The sequence below is a fragment of the Gopherus flavomarginatus genome, chromosome 7, assembly GCF_025201925.1.
Source record: "Gopherus flavomarginatus isolate rGopFla2 chromosome 7, rGopFla2.mat.asm, whole genome shotgun sequence".
NCBI lineage: Eukaryota > Metazoa > Chordata > Testudines > Testudinidae > Gopherus > Gopherus flavomarginatus.
In genome coordinates this window covers 20,704,736-20,726,126 of record NC_066623.1, presented here as the reverse complement: position 1 = coordinate 20,726,126, position 21,391 = coordinate 20,704,736, and the positions used below count along the sequence as shown (strand labels likewise).

The 21,391-nt window shown below is 44.1% G+C and overlaps 1 protein-coding gene across 1 annotated transcript; it reads right to left on the bottom strand.

Annotated features, from left to right (window-relative positions):
- Positions 1 to 238: 238 nt before the first annotated feature.
- DUSP1 (dual specificity phosphatase 1) lies at positions 239 to 3,578 on the bottom strand. The gene is made up of 4 exons (XM_050962778.1): positions 2,784 to 3,578; positions 2,464 to 2,612; positions 2,025 to 2,244; positions 239 to 1,455 (listed from the first exon to the last, which is right to left on the bottom strand). Exons 1-4 carry the CDS (start codon positions 3,151 to 3,153, stop codon positions 1,085 to 1,087), a joined length of 1,110 nt encoding a protein of 369 aa, XP_050818735.1. The 5' UTR covers positions 3,154 to 3,578; the 3' UTR covers positions 239 to 1,084.
- Between the last annotated feature and the right edge of the window lie 17,813 nt (positions 3,579 to 21,391).

The window sequence follows — 21,391 nt, the reverse complement described above, 5'->3', positions numbered from 1 at the left end:
TAAATTGGCACAGCTCTGTTGATATCAATGCAGCTAACACCACTTCACACTGCTGAAAAGGTGGCCTGGAGTGTTTATAACATGATTTATTAAAGCAGGGGACAGAGTATTGCTATTATACCACAATCTGAACCACAGGTTTATTGATCATTTACATACCCATGTCGAGCTTAGCTCAGGAGCAGAATCTGGTTTTCAGTGAGGTCCCTGCCCTTTCACAAACCCATTTTTCCAGCAGGGGGTTGAGTTATTTGCTTGCTGTCACAAAGTTAAGCAGAAGGACTTGAACTCAATACTTTTCTCCTGTGCTGTATGCTGCAGCCCTAGCTGGGAGACAGCCTAGGTGAGGTTTAACCCTACATCCTGAAAACATAAGACTTTATACATCCAGATTTCAATAGAAATGTCATAATTTATTCTGTTTGTATAAAAAGTCATAATCACGTAACAAAACCATGTCTTCTTTCCTAAGAAGAAATATATTATTTCACATCATAAATAAAATCAGCAAACATACAACCCTGGGCAACTAAAAAAAAAGCACTCATCTGGTGCTTTCACGTCAGTGCTTAGGAAACAGTTTAAGATGTATTTACAGGATTACAGTACCCAAAAAATACTGAGGTATTTGGTTTCTCTAGAAATGAAACTTCAGGCTTGTGAAGGCAAGAACAATGCATCTACACAAAAATAAATAAATAACAGGACTTTCATATAAAAGAGGACAGCATCACTGTTGCTTAGAATGTCCAGAAATGGTAATACCGGTCGGTATGCTATTTAACAAGGACTAGTCTCTTAGAACTGACAGACAAAGGAGAAATAACTCAGGAGAAGAAAGCAATGTTCTGTGTTCTTTGTCTCCCTTGTAGATATCCAGATATTGGTGGAAAATATGCCAACAAACTCAAGAAAGGACTAGCTCTCTGGAGTCAAGTCAGCCCCTCTGTGTTTGTGACAATGTGTTCTGGGATGGATGGAATCCCATGTGAACCAAAATGACTGAAGACACTGTCCCTAGGGTTATTGCACTTTTTAGACAAGAGTCAAGTTTTTGTGTTCTGAATAAATGTTCATCTACCCTTCAGCAGCTCGGAGAAGTGGTGATGGGACTCTGTAGATAGCTTAAAGCACTGGAAGAAGGGTGTACAGGGATAGAGACTGGGAAGTTAAAGACAGTGGTGGTTGATGTTCCTCTATCCAATACAGACATGGCAGGGCTTCCAGCCTCTGCTGAGCAGTTAGGGGCTAGGACTTGAGACTCAAACTGAAGTAGCTGCCCCATGAAGCTGAAATTTGGGGAGATGATGCTTCTCCTCTGCTTCACAAACTCAAAGGCCTCATCTAGTTTGACTCGGTTGGTCCTCATCAGATAAGCAAGGCAGATAGTTGCTGAGCGGGAGATGCCAGCCTGGCAGTGCACAAATACCCTTCCGCCATCTTTTTTAACAGAATCTGAAATAATCAATTCAATGACATGGTTAACACATGGGTCAGGCTGCTGCAATGCTACATAAATACAAGCTGCTATTTCACGTCTTTTTTTAAATTTGTTCTTTCCATAACACTCTAGCTGTGCATGGCACTTCATAGACAAAGGAGACTCTTGTCCTGAGGGAAAAGCAATGTAGGGATTTCTATACTAAACTCTAATTCCAATAATACAAATAGTTTCCTTCAGCCACTGATATTTGTTTGAAGCAGTCATCTCTATTTAAAAAAATAAAAATGTATTGGTGGAACACTAGACTAAGTTACTAACTACTTTCTGTTATGGGATTCAATATTTCAGACAGCTTTATAAAGTTAAGGCTCTCTCCGCATTTAGCAATACGGCCTCGTAGGGAGTACTGACTCTAATAAAATAGCTACAGATTTATTTCGTATTACTTTAATCGCAGAGTAAACAGTTTCCCAGGTATTTTAAAATTAAACTGGGCTAGAGTTTTCCACTGAGATTTCTGCCTCAAGGCTAACACAAACTGATTCTTTGGAAGCACAGGCTGCAGAGAGCATTCATTTACCTATGAAGTCAATGGCTTCATTAAACCAGGAGCTGATGTCAGCCTTGTGGTTGTCCTCCACTGGGATGCTTTTGTACTGGTAATGCCCCTCAAAATGGTTGGGGCAGTTTGCCGAGACGTTAATTAAGGCTGTGATCCCCAAAGCATCCAGCATGTCCTTTCTGGAGGCATGATAGGCACTGCCCAAGTAGAGAAATGGTAGGATTTCCACCGGCCCACCCTAAAAGAGAAGAGACAAAGGAAGAGGATCAGTTAATTGCACTCTGTGATTTAAAATAGCCTCCTTCTTTTCTGTTACATGCAGGCAAGCAGATGTTTGTCTCTTTACATGGTTTTAGTAAATGTATCTGTATCTGGGCATCACCTCTGGAGATACTCAGCCTCCAGGGCTACCCTCAGTTCAAATTATCCCTTATTTCTTTGCCCATTTCCTACTGACCTGGTCATGGAGCGGGGTGCCACAGGAGCTGCAGCCAGAATCCGCACTGTTGGGCACGCTGTTGACACTCAGAGGCAGGCTCAGGCCGGTGGGAGCAGTTGGCTTGGTGCATAGCTCAGCGTACGCAGAAGAGAAGGCTTCATACCCTCCTGGAATGGCAAGGGGGAAAAAAAGAGGGAAAAGATCTTGTTAGCCTTGGTGAGACATAAATTCTCTGCGCCTCCCTGAAAACACCCAGGCTGGATTGTGTCAGCCAGAATCTCCTTCCCCCCAGGCTCACCACTGATGCCACCCGTGCCCTGAGCCCTCCCGGGACTCACCCTTGAGGAAGCAGATGCGGGTGTCCCTGGCCTCCCTGCAGAGGGTGTTCACGGCCAGCATGATGGTGCTGTCCCGCTTGGGCAGCTCCAGGTCCGAGCTGCGCTCGTCTAGCAGCACCACGGCGTGGTATCCCCCGCTGAGCAGGCGGCCCCGCAGCTCCTCGTTGGGGATGATGTGCTCCAGCCCCATGGCCCCCTTGGCCCGCCGCTTCACGATGGTGCTGAAGCGGACGTTGGCGGAGCCCAGGATGTGCGCGGAGTTGAAGGAGAAGAAGGAACGGCAGTCCAGCACCAGGCACTGGGCAGCCCGCTCCTGCAGGAGCCCCCGGAGCGTCTCGCAATCCAGGGCGCACACTTGCATGTTGACCATAGCTCGGTGCACGGCGGGAGAGGAGCGGCAGGGAGGAGAGCTCGGAGCGGCTGGTCGGGCCCCCAGCTGCAGGACGCCGGCGGGGAGAGAGGGGGGTAGGTTGTTGGTTTCTTTCAAGGCCAAAGTGCTCGTTCGGATGGGAGAAGGCGAGTCCCCTTTGTCTGTGCCTGGGGGCTGGTTCCTCTCCCGGCTCCTTTGTTTCTTCTCGGGGGTTACTTGGTTTCTACTATTAGAGTTTCTTTTAAAAAAAGCTGCCAGCGCTTCTTGTAAAATTCTTTTTTTAACTCCAGCCACCCCCCGCTGTATCGCCAAGGCAGAGTCCGGGTCGGAGGGGGCAGCTTGATTTGCGGCTGGCGCCTCACTTCAGTAGCCGCTCTTTGTGCTTCCTCGGTATTAGCAGTTTCCTTGCTCGCCGCAGCCTTGCGCGTGGCCTTATATAGTCAGCTTGCTGCCCGCTCCCTCCCCTTTTTTTGTGAATGAGACTGGGTCACATGACTGCTTCAGGCAAGACGTCACTTGCCGGGGTGTAGAGCAGACACTCCCTGCCCAGGGGTACTCACGTCATCGGCACTTTTGCAGTCCTTGAATGCAAAACACACACACACACATACAAAACTTCCATCCTGATCAGGCAGGAAATCAACTGATGCAACCCTACGCTCCCCAGCGCTGCGGGCAGAAACAACCTGGCCTCCTGGCAGTGATGAAAAGGCACACAATGTACAGCGGAAAGCTGAAGAACATATACATCAGGGGTAGGCAACCTGTGTGCCGAAGGGGACACACACACTGGCCACTGGTCGGGGGGTGGGGGGCTCTGCATTTCAATTTAATTTTAAATGAAGCTTCTTATACATTTTAAAGACCTTATTTACATACAACAACAATAGTTTAGTTATATATTATAGACTTATAGAAAGAGACCTTCTAAAAACGTTAACATTTATTACTGGCATGCAAAATCTTAAATTAGAGTGAATAAATGACGACAGGGCATACCACTTCTGAAAGGTTGCTGACCCATGATATACACTCTTCCTTCATAGTAGGTACTGCTCCACATTCTCTAATCCATTTGGCAGGTAAGAATTCCCACACACTCACCTTGTGCCTAGTGCGATGGCATGGCTAGGCTGTATAACTCTCTAACTGCCCTCTGCTGGGTGGAACTAGAACTCTGCCACTCAGTGTCATAGACCCCACACTGCTAAAAAGCTAAGTGAGGTTCTTTTAAAGCACAAGTGGCAGTGATTCCTCCTGTCTTCAAAACAATATTAGTTCATGTCCATGTTCCTTTATAGATTAGAAATGTGACTGCAGGCACAGACTCTTCATATTATTTGTCTTTACGCTTACACACACACCCCTACTGACATTTACTGTTTCATGTAATCTCCTAGGTCTGGTATGTGAAAGGGGTTTTGAGAAAAGCATCACAGTGTGGACAGAACAGGAATTTTTGTATGGAAGAAAGAGCAACACAACTAAACTCTAGGCCTAGGACTGTATTCTTTGCGTACTCAAAATTCCCACTGAAATCAGGGCTACCAAATAACTGGCAGTAGAGCAGTTCACTCTCTGATTTTTTCCCCTTCACAAATGTAGCAAGGCTTCCCAAAAGTTATTTTTCCCTGAATGATCAGCTTTAAGCAACCCACTGGGGTATTTCTTACTCAGGGCTTCCAATCACAGTTGCGTTTGCTTCCCCTTCCTGGGTGCCTGGCTTCTAATATGGTCTCTCACAGCCTGTTTTTCCCTTGCTGTGTGTTTTCTCTATCCCTCCTGATGAGGGAGGAGATTCCTCTTGTCTCTCTACCTTCTCTTTTCCCTACTGCCCACTTGTGACTCCTGCTTCTCTCCCAATATTGTCCCCGTACAACTGCTTTTCTCTTCTCTGCCTTGTTCCTTCCCCCGCCACGCAGCAGTACTCTCTTACTAGTCCTCTTCTCCAGCTGCTCCTTTCAACACAAACTTTCCCTGTTCTCATTTCCTCAAACTCCCTCAAACTGCTTTGAACTCCCTCTCACACTATCTAACTCCCAGACAGCCACACTTTTCTGGGACTTTCCAGAACTTTCTCCTTGGGCTCCTGACAAACTATTACCGGCCAACTGCCTCAGAATGTTCCAGAAGCTTCTCAGTAAGTCTCTGATAGTCCATAAACAACAAAGTGCCCTGCAACCTTCTAGAATGTCTTGCATTCCCTGCTGATCTGTATCTGATCAAGTGCCCCAGAGCCATCCAGAATCTTCTCCTTAGATAGCTGGTGAGGTACTAATTGCCAGTCTGAAATTGATTAACTGATTGTGCAATTGCATCTATCCTGCCAAACCATGACGTCTGCCAAAGCTGCAGACTCAAAGCAAATCTGTTTTTTTCCCTTCAAAATAAACACAGAGCTGCACTTTTTCATTTCTATTTATTTATTATTGCAATTATAATAACACCATGACTGAGAGACAGATTGTGAGTGAAGGATTCATATGTTTCAATGCTTGATGTTTCAGCCCCCTATGAACTATTCACTTACTAGAACTGTAGAAGCAGTTTATAACTAATCGTTTCCAGTGAATCATTAATGCCCATGCAGCATGATCAGTGAAATATTGTGCTCACAGTAGAGTGGCCATTCGGTTAGAACAGGTCACATAGTCTGTTGGATGTGCTGCATAAGATGCTGCCATTAGCAAGGTTATTATTTATAACCCTCAGCCTTTACAATGCTCCTATCAAACTTTTACTGACTAGGCATCCACAAATCTCTTTTAGGGGAATAATAATAGTGATAATTATTAATAATTAATTAATAGCCTTTTCACAAAATAAAGCAGTCAAGAAAGGATAGGCAAAGAGCTGAGACTCTTATTTAGAGTTTATTGTCTTGGCAGAACTCCTACTTACTGCATATACAAGTATAAACACGGGAACCATGTCAGGCAGGAGGAGGGTGGAATGCAGCAGTAGTTTAATGTGGCACACTACAATAGTTTAATATGTGGGTGAAACTAGACAAGCACTACACTCTTGAATGAACTCACAGGAAAAACATAAAAGACAAAAGCACCACGTCACCTGTGGGTGAACACTTTTTACAAAGCAATCAAGCTATATCAGTCCTCATCCTCAAAGGAAACCTGCACAACACTTTAAAAAGACGAGCCTGGGAACTTAATTTCATTACTCTGCTAGACACTAAAAATCACGGACTGAACAGAGACATTGGATTTATGGCCTGTTACAACAATCTGTAACCAACTAATCCCCTCTTTTTGTCCTATATCTGCAGAGGTGTTAATGGGCCTAAAATGTTCCCTTACAGTATGTGCTACCTACTTATATGCCAAACAATCTGTTCCACCTTGCATTTTGCTGTAATGATGGGAGTATCTTTTCCAGACCTGAAGAAGAGATCCATGTGGCTCAAAATCTTGTCTCTCTCACCAACAGAAGTTGGTCCAATAAAAGATATTACCTCACCCACCTTGTTTCTGCAAGAACCCCCTATCCAGCTGAAAATACAGCAGGAAAGGAGAATGTAATTCTGAAATGGAACTTGACTAGAATACTGGGCTTTTAATACCTCACCAGTTCCAAAAAGCACCAATGGAATTGTTAGGCCTGATCTACAGTGCAGAGTTAAGTCGACGCAAGGCAGTTTAGATCAACCTAACTAAGTAAGTGTCTACACTAAAAATTCACTTCCACCAACGTAACTGCCGTGCTACACCGACTTAATAACTCCACCTCATGAGAGGCATAGAATCAATGTTCATGTAGTTAGGGCGATGCAGTGTCAGTGTAGACACAGTGTTGCTTACATCAACTGCTATTGGCTTTTAGAAGCCATCCCACAATGCTCCACACTGACAGTACAATTGGTATAAGTGTTTCTGGTGAGGATGCACATCAACGACACAAGGAGTAACGTGTAGACACATACAAGCAATGTAATTACTGTGGCAGCTGTATGCCAATGTAAGTTATGTCGACTTAATTTTGTACTGTAGACATGCCATTAGTAACCACAAACCTCATTTTAATGTTTCATCTGAAGGATGGCACTGTCAGCAGCACAGTGCCCCTTAGCGCCATGCTAGGGCACTGGGCCAACACTGACCCAAAGGCACAAGGGCCATTTCGCAACACTATTTCCTCCAAAATTCTGGATTCTTCCTTGGAGGTTTCCAATTCAAGGACTGATTAGGACCAGCCCTGTGAGATCAGACAAGATCACAACCCAAGGTAGCATTGCTTCAGCTATAACTTAGCTATACCAATATTATCCTGCCAGGTGTCAGCCTGGGGGCACATTTTCTTTTCACTGATTTAACCAAATTTAACAACTTGAGGATTGGCTGTTTTAAAATTACTTGAGAGTAAAAGTAAAATAAAAATGGCTTTTTTTCCATCTAGGAAGGCTTTACTTTTCCTGAGCTTATATGAAGAATCATATCTCTGGTCTTTGTACAATAGTTAGAATGCACCTCAATAGCAATTAGCCTTTTCCAAAACATCGTTATTAATCAGCACCAGAATATTAAATATTGGGCCAGACACACTCTAGCTGCTGTAGGGTGGTGCAAAAAAAACACTGTCCATGCCACTATGGCATCCTGTATCCTAGGGGAATCCACCCAAATGAGGGCAGTATCAGTTGTGCCTGTTGGTTTTGTCATCAAAGGAGGAGAGCTTTGATTCTGACCATGTTTACACTACAACAAAGCAGGAGGCACACGATCAAGATAAATGGAATGACACCAGTGTAAAACCTGTGTCAGTAGGAAGAAAATTAAGCTCTGATAGCACCAAAGAATAATTTCCTTGCCTTTGTCTTTCATTTATTAAAAATAAACATCCTTTAAAAGCTAAGGTAATGAAAGCACAAAACAGAGTGTTAAAGTCACATTTAAAGAGTTAACTCAATTCACTTAAATTAGGGTTTGACATCCTGGCTTAAAAAAAGTCAGGAAATTCCAGCTTAACCCCTCGCTCCTAAACAAGTCCCTGTTTCCAATCAGGCTAAAATGTCATTGGGAAAATAACAACAACAACAACAACAACAACAAACAACAGAAAAGGACAGTGCACTGGTGCAAAGGAGGAAGGTGGCTCTTTAATTTGAGCATCTGGGTGGCTCGCATTATTCCACATTATTTTAACCTTAGAGTTGTGGGACTGTGAAATCACGGTTGTTTTACAGTACCTCTAACAAGTCTGTAGACATGAAAACCACATGAAGATGATACCATGCTCATGGGGTAGGATACTCATGATTCAGTGACATCACCATGAATTCATAGTCACATTTGTTGTGCCTTTACATGTTTTCTGTCTCTTTGTGCGTATGGACAGTGGGAGGGAAGATTAAATTATCTTTTTTCAGCGTAAAGGGGCTTCACATTCCAACCTGACACTTATCTGGGAGTGTAATAATTAAAAGACCATGGAAAACTTTACACTGACCGACTCTGATGCTGATTTGTTTAGCAATCCTGTGACTATCACAGATAACCTCTGAGCCGGGATCCTTCCACCTATACAGATTTCTACCATACACATGGTATTCTCCTTCTTAGCTTTCAATCTGTAGAGAGCTAAATCGGTGACAAAGACTTCTGAAGTGGTGACTCAGGGCCAAATTCAGACCTAATGTAAGTGAGTGAAACTCCACGAAAATCAGAATTATAGCAGGTTTAGATGTGACCTTTTGTGCTTTACTGACTTCAGCATGTCCTTTTCCTGAGTAAAGATATGCAAGATCAATTCTACAGTGAGACAGACATGTCGGGGAAACTGGAAACGGTGCTGGATTCATTTCTTTAGCATTTGTAACATTTTCTCTAAATTCAGTTTCACAGCCCAGCATTTCTGTTTATAAATAATTATGTTGATCTTGTATATATCAAGACAAATTAACAAGTGGGAGGGGGAAAAAGGGATGAAAGGAATTAACAGGTAAAATATAATCAATATAGAATTATCAATCAGATACACTACAGATAACTAGATTTCTTTACACATTTAAATCCAGGTTGAGGACTGCATCTTCTTGTTGAGTTCTGGTCAAGTTCTAATTTTATCAACTTCATAGTGTTACAGAGGTGAGGGTGGGGAATCTGTTTAATTGTTCACAGGGCCAGTCCAGACAATGCAACAGGAGGCCCTGGGTTGGGGGTCTTATCCGATGAAAGGGAAGCTGAAAATCCAATATGGTATTTTCTGTATATGCTCATGTCTGGTTGTGTGCAGTGTGAACTGCTTCTTACTAACTGGAAGCTCAGTGATATAGAGGTTCAGTGGTACAGTGATTATGGTAAGGAATATGACTGGCATACAGACAAGTAGACCCCCCCTTTAGGGAATAACAACATCTCCTCCTTTATCTCAGCCCTTGCTGGGGCATATCTTAGACTTCCTCTTCTCTTGTTCAGCAGACAACCCCCACCCACTGTTCCACTAAATACCTGCACTAAAATACCAGTTCTGGACACATCATCTGTCTAGCCCAAGAATGATCACTGCCTCCAAAGTCTAGTTTGGGGCAGGTATGGAAAAAAAAGGACATATACACTGATATTTGGCCCTTGCAGATGGGGATGGCCCAAGAGAATGGTTTTACAGCAGATCCAAGATTTGCTTGAACTGGTCCTGGGAGCCAGGAGATAGAGCTTCTATTCCTTACTCTGACACTGAATTACTGTGTAGCCTTGAGCAAGTCACTTAAGGGCCAATTTTCAAAAGCAGCCCCTGATTTTGGGTGTCCAGCTTGGGATACCTTGGCCTTGATTTTCAGAAATGCTAAGCACTGTCCCTCTGGTTGAAATCTGTTGGAGAATAGCACCATTCAGCAGGCACTCAGCACCTGGCAGGATCAGGGCAGCAGTACTCATGATTTTAGCCAGATTAGCATTACAGTTAATTAACTGTAATCATCTTCAGTGAAACATGAAATGTACTGGACGTAGGCATTATTCATCTGATAGTGGTTGTGAAGCTACAGTATTTGTAAAGCTGGGATCCTTCAGAATGAAAGGCACTGGATATATCAGAGCATAATTTGTGCCGGGACTTGCTGGAGCTCAGCCCCAGCATCCTTTCATGTCAAGCCGCAGCCCCTGCACCTCTTCTGTTAGGGGCATGCAAAGCGTGACCTCATACATATGGTGCATGCAAGGTTACTCTGGGCAGAGGATGCCATTTTGTAAAATAGAATGTTACCTTCCCTGCAGCACGACTACACACATATGTTCATGTGTGAGGTCACACTGTGTGGGGGACGCCATTGTTATTGCTAGAGCCCCAGCACCTCTGTCTTTGGAAATTAAGCCCTGTGTAAAATGCATTTACACTAGGTCATTCTCTCTTTGAAACTTTTTATTAAGGCAAAGTTACAATAAAACTTTAACATACTACACATACATTACTTATTACTTATTCAGGGCCAGGTTAATATTCAAAGAACTGGGCTAAAGATTCTGGCTTGCTGCCTGGGGAGCCCTCCTCCTGTGAGTACCCTAAATAGGGGTGACCATTCTCTCTAATGGTATCCAATAATTCATCCCCGCTACCCATTTATTAGTAACATACACTGATGAGCAAGTTTTTGTGGAAGGGAGGTAGATTTGAATAGAAAATGAGTGACGTACCTTGTAACCAGATAGCGGTAAGAAGTGTGTTGCTCTCATGCAGAAATATGAGACATGGATCTATTGTTAGTCAGCTGATTCCAGCATCCTGTGGGTGCAGTGATCATATGTGAGTTCCTAAGCTCTGAAATCAGCAGCTGTGTAGCAAAGATTGTAATGACGTCCCTTGGGGCAATGTAAACTGTAGGTTGCTCTTCTGACTTTCTCCCTTTTGTTGTTATTATTGATTACAAATTTAGCTCCATAAATGTGCATGGTATTTAGTAGACAAGAGAAAAGTATAGGGTCAGATTCTGATTTCAGTAACAGTGGTATAAAAGAGGAGTAACTCTCCAGGGTGAATGAGCTCAAAGGGATAGCTCAGTGGTTTGAGCATTGGCCTGCTAAACCCAGGGTTGTGAGCTCAGGTCATGAGGGGGCCATTTAGGGATCTGGGGCAAAGATCTGCCTGGGGATTGGTCCTGTTTTGAGCAGGGGGTTGGACTAGATGACCTCCTGAGGTCCCTTTCAACCCTGATATTCTAGGATTCTATGAATATGACTCAATGGTACCTGTAATGAAGAATTTACAAACCAGGGCCCTGATTCAGATGTGAATCTAAGTAAGCCTAAAAGGAGGAAGGACTCTAATTTGATGTAACTTACACTTTCTGGTCCCCTCAATGCATCTATTATACCAATTTAGGTTTCCTCTGCATTCCTGGGCCCAGTTCTCCATAAGATACAACTGTTTCCACTGGTCTACTGATGCAGTGGAGCCATAAAGCCAGTTTAACCAGCTACCCCCAAATTCCCCCATCTTAGGAAGCATTGCTGAGGAAGAAAGAAAGGACATGACCAGAGCTCCTATGTGATCTAGCTACTGATGGCTGCCAGAACAGCCCCTGGGAGCCATAGGCAGCTGGGAGTCATTTACAAGAGTCAGGGGCCATCTGTAGAATTGGGCAGCTGCCAATGTGATGTAAAGCCACTTTTGCCTCCCTCTGAGGTCCTATGCCAATGCATCTCCACTGATCCCAGGAATCATGGCACTTTACACTTAAATACACTTACCAACATCTAAGCAAAACCCTCTGCCTCACACATCACCAATGCTCGAATTTCAGGGAAGCCTGATGTAGGGGGACTTGTCCCCCTTAGTACTGTTAGTGGCTCCTGCACTTCTGTCTTATGGCCCCCTTACTTCTTAATATTGTTTACATTAAAGCAAGCCACTTGACATTCAGGGCCCATCTACTTTTTTCCAATAATGGAAGCACTGCACATCACCCCTACACTTGTCCCAGTATGTCTAATGGAGTGTAAGGAGGCGTAGCGGCTGAGGGGATGAAGAGAAGAAGGTAGCAGCAAAATCAACTAGCAGGAGGATGTAGGGAGGTGTAAGCTAAAATGCTCGTCTATTTAATTTCATAGCTTCTGCCTAATTAGGGCTTGTCTATACTACTGCAAGGGGTCGATTGAAGATACGCAACGTCAGCTACGTGAATAGCATAGCTGAAGTTGATGTACTTAGAGCTACTTACCGCGGTGTCTTGACTGCAGTAAATCGACAGCTGACGCTCTCCCGTCAACTCCGCTTGTGCTCCTCATTCTGGTGGAGTACCAGAATCGACGTGAGAGTGCTCAGTGGTCGATTTATCACATCTATGTGATAAATCGACCCCCGCTGGATTGATCACTGCCCGCTGATCCGCCGGGTAGTGTAGTTAAGTCCTTAGTGTGTAAGTTACACCAGCTTAGACAGTCTGACAGTTGGTCAGTTGATGTGAGTTGGTCTAAGGGAATCTGAGTGTAGGGGAGTCCAAGCATAAAGGGAGTTCAATTTACACTACTGTCTGCATCCCCTCTGAATCTATTTAGTTACCTTATCTCCTTTTTTCTGTAGTATCTTTTGAGTTTACCCATGTGAATAGCTAATCTTTGAGTAGCACCTTCTGATTGTCTGTTAAACAAAAAAAAGACAGTATCAGTTAACACAGAACAGCTTTTTCATTTTCACTATAAAATGTGTTAACATATTTGCACTGTGACTTGATTCTCATGTGATAGTGTGAGGTGATGGTTGTGTGTAAGAGAGAAGCTAGTGAAAACACAAGATTAGTCATTGCCGGGAACAGTGCTTGGCTGTTTTGAATATGAAAAACTTTAGGCTGGTGAAAAAAGTCAAACCTTATCCTCCTGTTTTGTTTCTTAAAGCACATTTGAATACATGGGGACTGACTCACACATGTGGTGTTCTGTGTCTATTGCCTCTAATGGAACAATGTGGTTTATTCATACAATTCTTTGCTCATGTGATGTCCTGTCATTGTCCCTGTGCCTTGTCAATGCCACCTCACTACCTACCTGACTTTATACAAGTCAGTGTTTACCTGATCTAATCTACCTGAGATATTACCCTCCCACAAGATCCTTTTGCCTCAGGTAAGCTTACAAAATATCATCTTGCTAGTTTTCTCCTGTGCTTTTGGCAAACACTTTGTTTCCCAACTGGAATGAATAAGCAATGAAGTCATAAGAAAGATCTGGCTGAAATGAATTTTACCAAACATGGCACATTCCTCAGGGGGGTTGGACTCATATTCCAAACGTTCTGTGGATCCTGGAACCAGCTGCAAAGTGTGATTTCACCTCATACTCTGCGCAGGTCTATTTAGATAGAGGCCCAACAGAAGGAGTTTAATAGGACTATGCTTCCTACAGAGCAAGTTTTACCACTCCTGTAGAGTCAAAAACACTCTTGCTAACAAAGCAAGTAGGAAAACCATAGAGCCAGCATGCTCAGCTGGAATCTTTTCATTGATTTAAGCAAGCTTTGGATCAGACATTAGTTGTCATTTCGTATGAGCCACCAAAGTCCCCCGAGATGATAACATCTTTCAGTCATTTCTGATTTAAAGGCAGATTCAAAACAGTGATTTAGAGGCTCATCTGAGAGGTACATCTTTTCCTGTGTCACACTGCGCTTACTGTGATCAGCTGAGGCACTCAGACTGATAGCTCCTTGGTTTGAACTGGAAGGAGTGGGTGGGAGGGCATACATTCTTGGGAGTCTCTGATTCTTGAATTCACTCCCCCGCTGGATTTGATTACCTTAAGATCATGATAAAAAGCCAGTTATCCTAGACCAGTGATTCTCAAACTTTTTTTTTTCATGGACCACTTGAAAATTACTGAGGGTCTTGGCGGACCACTTAATGATCTTTCCAATTGTTGTTTGTACCGTTAGCTAACTATTGTAAAGTGCTAAACCTTAATAATAATTAATTTTTTTTGTTCTACAAATAAAAGCACAACTTATATTTTAATATCAGTAGTCTTACATTTTTAATGCCATGGATGTGCCCACTCTCCCCTGCCGTGGCAGCCCCTGAGCTGGGGCTGCAAAGGCGGGGCGGTCTCTCCCTCTCTCCCCCACTGTAGCAGCCCCCAAGCTGGGGCTGGGAAGGAGTGGGGTATCTCCCCTGCCACAGCAGCCACAGAGCTGAATCTGGGAAGGAGGGCCGTCTCTTCCCGGCAGCCACAGCCCTGGAGCTGGGGTAAGTCGCCTCTTTCCCTGGCTGCCGCAGCCCTGCACATCCCAAATTCCCCCACCCCCTCTTCTCACCCCACCCCCTATTCCCCCACAAGGCTACCCCTCACCTTACATGTGCGTCTTCTCCAGGGTCCAGGCACCTAATTAGTGGAGCCGTGCCTGCGCAGCTTCACTAACTAGGTGAGTGGCCCTTCATTCTCTCATGTGTGACTGCCCAGACGCGCATCTTAGAGCAGTGGTTCCCAAACTTTAACAACCTTGAACTCCTTTCACTAAAATGTCAAGTCTTGCGAACCCCCTCCAACAAATGAATATTTCCAGGGATTTTCTCCTGTGCCTGAGTATAAATTATAAAAGCAGTGATCTTGGAAATATAAAATTTGTTTTTATGACATGCTTATTACACACAATTTATTATTAATTATTATTTATCATTACAATATTTTTATTACATGATGAAAATGGCAACACTTTTCCAAGATCTCACTTTCGTAGCTTGTATCACTTTGAATAAGCCTGTTATAACATAAGGCTCCTATGTTTCATCAAGGAGTATCAGATATGAAACAGCATGAAGGTATTTAAGAAGCCAACTCAAAGAGTTCCTCCTACACAAGCATTCAGGTCTTGAGCAGTCCAGGGAAACAGCGCACGTTACAACAAAGCTTAAACTTGTTTGTCATAATAATTTAAAAAACAATACTAGCTGCCTATTTCATTTTAAAAATAGCAAAAAATATCCACCTCCCTTTCTTATAAGGAGTCTTGAAGTTTAAATCTCCTCTGTGTGATAGATATGCTTGCTTTGATCTGCTTAGCTCTTGGAAGTCCAGGGTCTCCTGGCTACTGGCCCTGTGCTGCTCGGGGTCCCTAGGGACAGCTCTGTCTGCCATTAGGGAATTTACAAGAACCCCCTGTAACATTTCGCGAACCCCCCGGGGTTCATGAACCCCAGTTTGGGAACAACTGCCTTAGAGGGAACTATCTGCGGACCACCTGAATGGAGCTTGCGGACCACTAGTGATCCATGGACCACAGTTTGAGAACCTTTGTCCTAGACCTTTTTCCAGGTAGTGTGGATGGGTGGGAGAATATGAGTTCAGGTATTTTCTAGAGGGTTTGCATACGGATTTTACAGCAGACTCTTGTGCATTTATGCCCAGAGCCAAGGATGGGCAGATTTATAATAAATTCAAATAAATTAATAAATAAAACTCTAGCATTACCTCCACCAGTCAGAACCACCCAGACAGAATCAGCCTCCATAAGAAACAAATGAGGAAAGCAGAAGCAAGTCAAAAGGGACTGTATGTAAAAGCCTTGGAATCTGTGTAGCTCCGACTTCAAAATGGTTTTATTGGAGCTGGGCTTGAAAAAAAAACCAGACTTGAGCACCCTGGAAGTTTGGAACACAGAGAATGCAGCTCGGTATCTGAATTTTGACTCTTGGGCCCATGATTTGTTTAATTAGTTACAGGATTTCTCCCTCTATTCTATTCTAGTCTATTCTATTCAAGTTTATATACCATGAGCCTCAACCTGATATCTCAGTGCCCGGTGATTGGTTTCCTTCTCCCAGGTCTGATTGTTCTCATGAAAAAGAGGAAGAAGAAGTGAAATTTGATAAAAGCCTGAAGCAGATTCTGAAATAGTAAATAAGAGTCATGAATCATCCTCTTGCAGAAATGACGAGGAAGGATGGAAAAGATAGTGGTTTGGGAGAAGAAAGCTGTGTTCTACATGGTTGATTCAGCGCTCTGGACTAAAAATGAATCACCAGAATATTTCAGTCACATTACCAGCATTAACACACACAAAACCCCCAACCTCAGAAAACCTTGGTTATGAAACTAACTTGATGGAAGTTGTATGCAGTGTTGTAGCTGTGCTGGTCCCAGAATATGAGAGAAACAAGGTGGGTGAGCAGGGCCGGTTCCAGCTTTTTTTCCGCCCCAAGCAGCGAAGACAAAAAAGAAAAAAAAGAAAAAAAAGGAAAACCCAGTTGAGGTGTTGCCAGAGAGGAAGAGAAGGACCTGCCGCCGAAGACTAACGTGGAGCGGTTGAGCTGCCGCCGAAGTGCCGCCGAATACCTGGACATGCCGCCCCAATAATGGCCAGAGTGCCACCCCTTTTTATTGGCTGCCCCAGGCACCTGCTTCCTTCACTGGTGCCTGGAGCCGGCCCTGTGGGTGAGGTAATATCTTTTATTGGACCAACTTCTGTGATGGAAGTTATCTTTCAGATCAGTATGATGACTTTCTCAAAACACTGTGTTCAACTAGATTTGTAGCATGTGCCAGCTAGTAAGAGCTCACTGGAAATGGGAAGTATGTTGTGATAATAATAACAATGCTGTAGCTTATCTCTACATGGCACCTTCCAACCCAAAGTACTTTAGAAACTACAGGCCAGGTTCTCTTTTGCCCTGTGACAACTTTATGCTGCTGCCTTGGTAAAGAGGCCATAAAAGTAGAGGATATACTCACTGGAGAATATCCCTAGTATAGGGGTTTCCCTGGATGATGTGGTGCTAGCTATGATAGCTCTTCACTGCTTCCTCATAGCTCCTGGTGTAGGCATTATGATGAGATCATGGCTAGGGGATGGGAATGGTTGCACTTTGGCTGTTCTTAGCTACTAGTTTGTAGCTGAGTATAAGTTAGAGCATCCCCAATGCTGTTCTAACTTACACTAGGCTCCAGGCAAGCCCTAGTACAGTCCTAGAGTGTGGGAAGGTACAAAGCGGGCTTAAACTCCCCTTTACCCCTTGCTCCATTCCTGGGCTAAGCACAGCTCAATCAACCCCTATAATTAGGGGATTTTTCATCCACTCCTGAAGAGCAGCCACCTTCGGGGTGTAACAAGGCAGCTGTTTCACAGCAATACCAACACAATACAACCACTGGGCTCCATTCCTTTGCCATACTAAATAACTCTCATTATTAAAAGTCAGAATCTCTGTTTTATAAGCTAGGATTTTCAATGGAGCCAGCTGGAGCTAGGTGCCCAGTTCCCAATACATTTCAATAGGTTTTGGGTGTCTAACTCCCTCAGGTGCCTTTGAAGGTAAGTTACAGATGGCCAGGAAAGGCAGAAAATAAGGGTGACAAACAAAAAGACAAACACTCATTCCCAAAGAACCCCGCAGAACATCTGGAATGCTGCAGCGATGTAATTTACCAAGAATGTCAGCCAATCCCAATACATGTGGTTCCCACTAGTGTAAGATCAGGAGACCAGCAAGGCTAAAAATATTTCACTTTGCTTTTTTAAAACTAGATTTAGTTTTCTAGGTTTTTTTAAAATCATGCTTATGCCACCTTTGTAAGTTAGAAATGTTTTTGTGGACAGTCACTTGAACTTTGGTTGGATTCTAGTCCCCGCACCATTGCTATTACTCAGAACTTTTCCCACTGAGGGTTTCATGATGCCTTTTTACTTAGCAATGGGGCATGATTCATATTTAATACCTAACCCAAAATGGTTTCTTTTGGTCATAAATCTGTGACTAGATAGATAGATAGATAGATAGATAGATAGATAGATAAGGCAAGATCCTGAGCTGGTGTAAATATGTGTAACTCCACTGAAGTGAATAGGAGTACCATACAGAAGGTTTAATTCATTAGCATTACACCAATTGTTACCAGCTAAGGATCTGATTCTGGTCTAGAGGAAGCGGGATTGAGAGACAGATCATGCAACTTATATGTATAGATCCTTACCCATATATCTCCAAGGAGGGGCAGAAATGTGCCTTCTACCGGCCCTGGTCACAAGGCACATGGTCATCCATTTAGAGTTATAGTAGCTTGGGAGGGTCTTATTGCTTCTATGATATGGAATTCAGGCTCTGAATCAAGGAAAAAGTGGATAAGGAAAAGTTATTTAATTATTCCCATAATATAAGAACTAGGGGTCACCAAATGAAATTATTGGGCAGCAGGTTTAAAACAAATACAAGGAAGTTCTTCACGCAGCGCACAGTCAACTTGTGGAACTCCTTACCTGAGGAGGTTGCGAAGGCTAGGACTATAACAGCGTTTAAAAGAGAACTGGATAAATTCGTGGTGGTGAAGTCCATTAATGGTTATTAGCCAGGATGGGTAAGGAATGGTGTCCCTAGCTTCTGTTTGTCAGAGGATGGAGATGGATGGCAGGAGAGAGATCACTTGATCATTACCTGTTAGGTTCACTCCCTCTGGGGCACCAGGCATTGGCCACTGTCGGTAGACAGGATACTGGGCTAGATGGACCTTTGGTCTGACCCGGTACGCCCGTTCTTATGTTATGAAAAGAGATTTGGCATTAGCAGTGCCTATACACTTGGGGACGACATCACTGACAGTCAACCAGAAAGCTCCAGCTGTTTCCAGAGCACTGGGAGGAAAAAAATGTAAATCTGAAGAAAAATATTTTCATTTCTTCATTGCGGCCTGGAGCTTTCAGGCTTCAGTCCAAATCAGTCAATCAATTCTCTCTTTTCCATGCTTAGGGCAAGGAAAGCTCAATGCCTGTAGCATGGGATGGTTCAGGGAATCATTGCCCCAGTGGGAGTTCCGAGAGGCACTGTACTTGGGGATAATGCCTCCAGAAGTACTATGCTCTTTATAAAGGCTCAGTGTGTGCTTCCCATCAGCTGACTGAGCCCCACTGGCTAACAGAATGGGATCAGCATGGAGTGAGAGAGGTGCTCTATAGTGCAAGCAAGGCACTAGGTGTGCCGAGCCCCTGCCCTGAGGCACAAACGGGAGAAAAATCCTTGTGCCCTCTGCCCTACCCCTTGTGCACCCATGCATAGTCTGCCACTACCTAGCCTATACCTTAAAATTAAGAGTCTTGAATCTATGAGTAACAGGGGTGGAGAATGCCCCCCAGCACCAGGAAACTCCATGTGATTCTTAGTTTGGATTTTGATCATTACATTTCCTATTCAGAAAAGCCTGAAGTAAGTGAGTCCAGCGTTATGACAGCTGGTACGTGCAGATTTGCAGCTCATCTGATTGCCCCTGGGGACAGTCATTACAAATCTCTCCGAACAGCCTTGTTACCTCTTCTGCACAAGTGCTTCCAGTGTTCATAGTCACAGTAAGAAACCTCATTAAACAGTTTAGGGCTACCTGGTTTTCATTTTCACTTATCTATTTCTTTTCAGTTATGAGATGAGTTTCTCCCTTGCTTCTTGCTTCAAGGACTTCGTTAGAATTAGCTCAGTGCTGTGAAGTGAGTGCAGAGCTTGCAGGGATCATGTATAATGCAGTCAATGATTTCACAGCATTTACACAAATAATCCAAAGTCAAGAATGTTACTTCAACCAGGGTGGGGAAGATACCTTGCACTTCCAGAGTCAACAATATTTTCAAAGTGCTTTACAAACAGCAACTATTGGACCCTCTCAGCACTCCTGGAGATAGGTAAACTGTTACGATTACAGGGTATGGCTACACTTACAGTTGTACAGCGCTGGGAGTTACAGCTGTCTTCGTACAGCTGTGTAGGGAAAGCACTGCAGTGTGGTCACACTGACAGCTACCAGCGCTGCAGTGTGACCACATTTGCAGCGCTGTTGGGAGTGGTGCATTATGGGCTGCTATCCCAGCGTTCAAGTGGCTGCAACATGCTTTTCAAAAGAGGGGAGTGGGGTGGAGTGTGACAGGGAGCGTGGGGGAGACAGAGAGAGTGGATTTTTGGAGGTGACACTGTGTCAGCTCCCTGCCTTGCAAGTTCTAAGGACTGGAAGATATACAGCACCAACCTGCAATCAATTCAAAAGTTTTGAGACATTCCCCCACCCCTCTCTTATTCACTAAATGCAAATTATGCATTCCTAAATAGCCTTCAGACCACATAAGCAGCTGCTCAACACGGACTCCCCCCTACCCCTCTGCCATGTGACTTCTTTCTTCAAGCAAACAGCTGTGAACCTTCCAAAGCAATTCCCCTGCCTGCCTCTGCTTGATCGAGCAAACAGGAGCTGTGTTTGTTTTTTAGATAAGCAGGTCGGGGGAGCTCGGAGTTTAGGCATTCTGGGATACCTCCTAATACCCTGGAGGCCAATAACAGCGCTTTTGGTGGCCATACTTGATGAGCAGCGCTGCATCACCAGCGCTGCAATCGTTACACCCCAAGCAGACCAGGTGTACAGCCAGCGCTGCAGCCAGGGTGTTGCAGCGCTGGATGTGCCTTGCAGGTGTGGACAGTTACTAAGTTGCAGCGCTGTAAACCCACCACCAGAGCTGCAACTCTCCAGTGTAGCCAAGCCCACAGAGAGGAAAATGAGGCATAGAGAGCTGAAAGGTGAAATTCTGGTCACACACACAATTCCTAAGTAAAAGGATTTGCGGCCCATATATAGTTCCTGCTGGCCATCTTCCTACCCATTATCAGTTGGGAATTTCCAATAGGCACCATGAAAGAAGTGGGTTTTGAGAGGGATTTGAGGAGGACTGGGTAAGAGTTTTACAGACTAATTTGAGGGAGCGTTCAATGCATAAAAGTTCTTGTGAAAGAAAACACAAAGGCACTTGTGGAAGAAGTGAACAAATAGTCCATCAAAGCTGACACCCTTAGTGGATTAGAGGGAGCAGGGGTTTCGGGATAAGATACCAGCATGGATAACTAGGGAGGGGCAGAGTTGTGAAGAGCTTGAAAGTGACAACAAGATATTTGCATTTCATGTGGTGGAGGAGAGCGAGCCTGCAGAAAGACTTAAAGAGGTGGGTTGAATGCAGGGAAGATGATTTTAGCTGCAGCAGTTTGGATGGCCCCTAACAAGGACAAGAGGCTGTCAGAAAGCCCAGAGGGGAGGAGATTACAGTAATCGAGTTGGGAGATGCTGAGGCCTGGATGAGAAAGTTGGTCAGCTGGAGAGAAAAAAAGAAGCCAGATCTTGGATATGTTATGGACGACCAAGTGGTGAGGTCTGGGAATGGCCTGCATGAGTTGGTCTACTAGACAGCGGTCCAAGATAACCACCAGCTAAGGAACCTAAATGTCTTGGAAGATGTGATTCTGCCAACAGTGATAGAGAAAGGAAGGTTTCAGAGGAAAGTAATG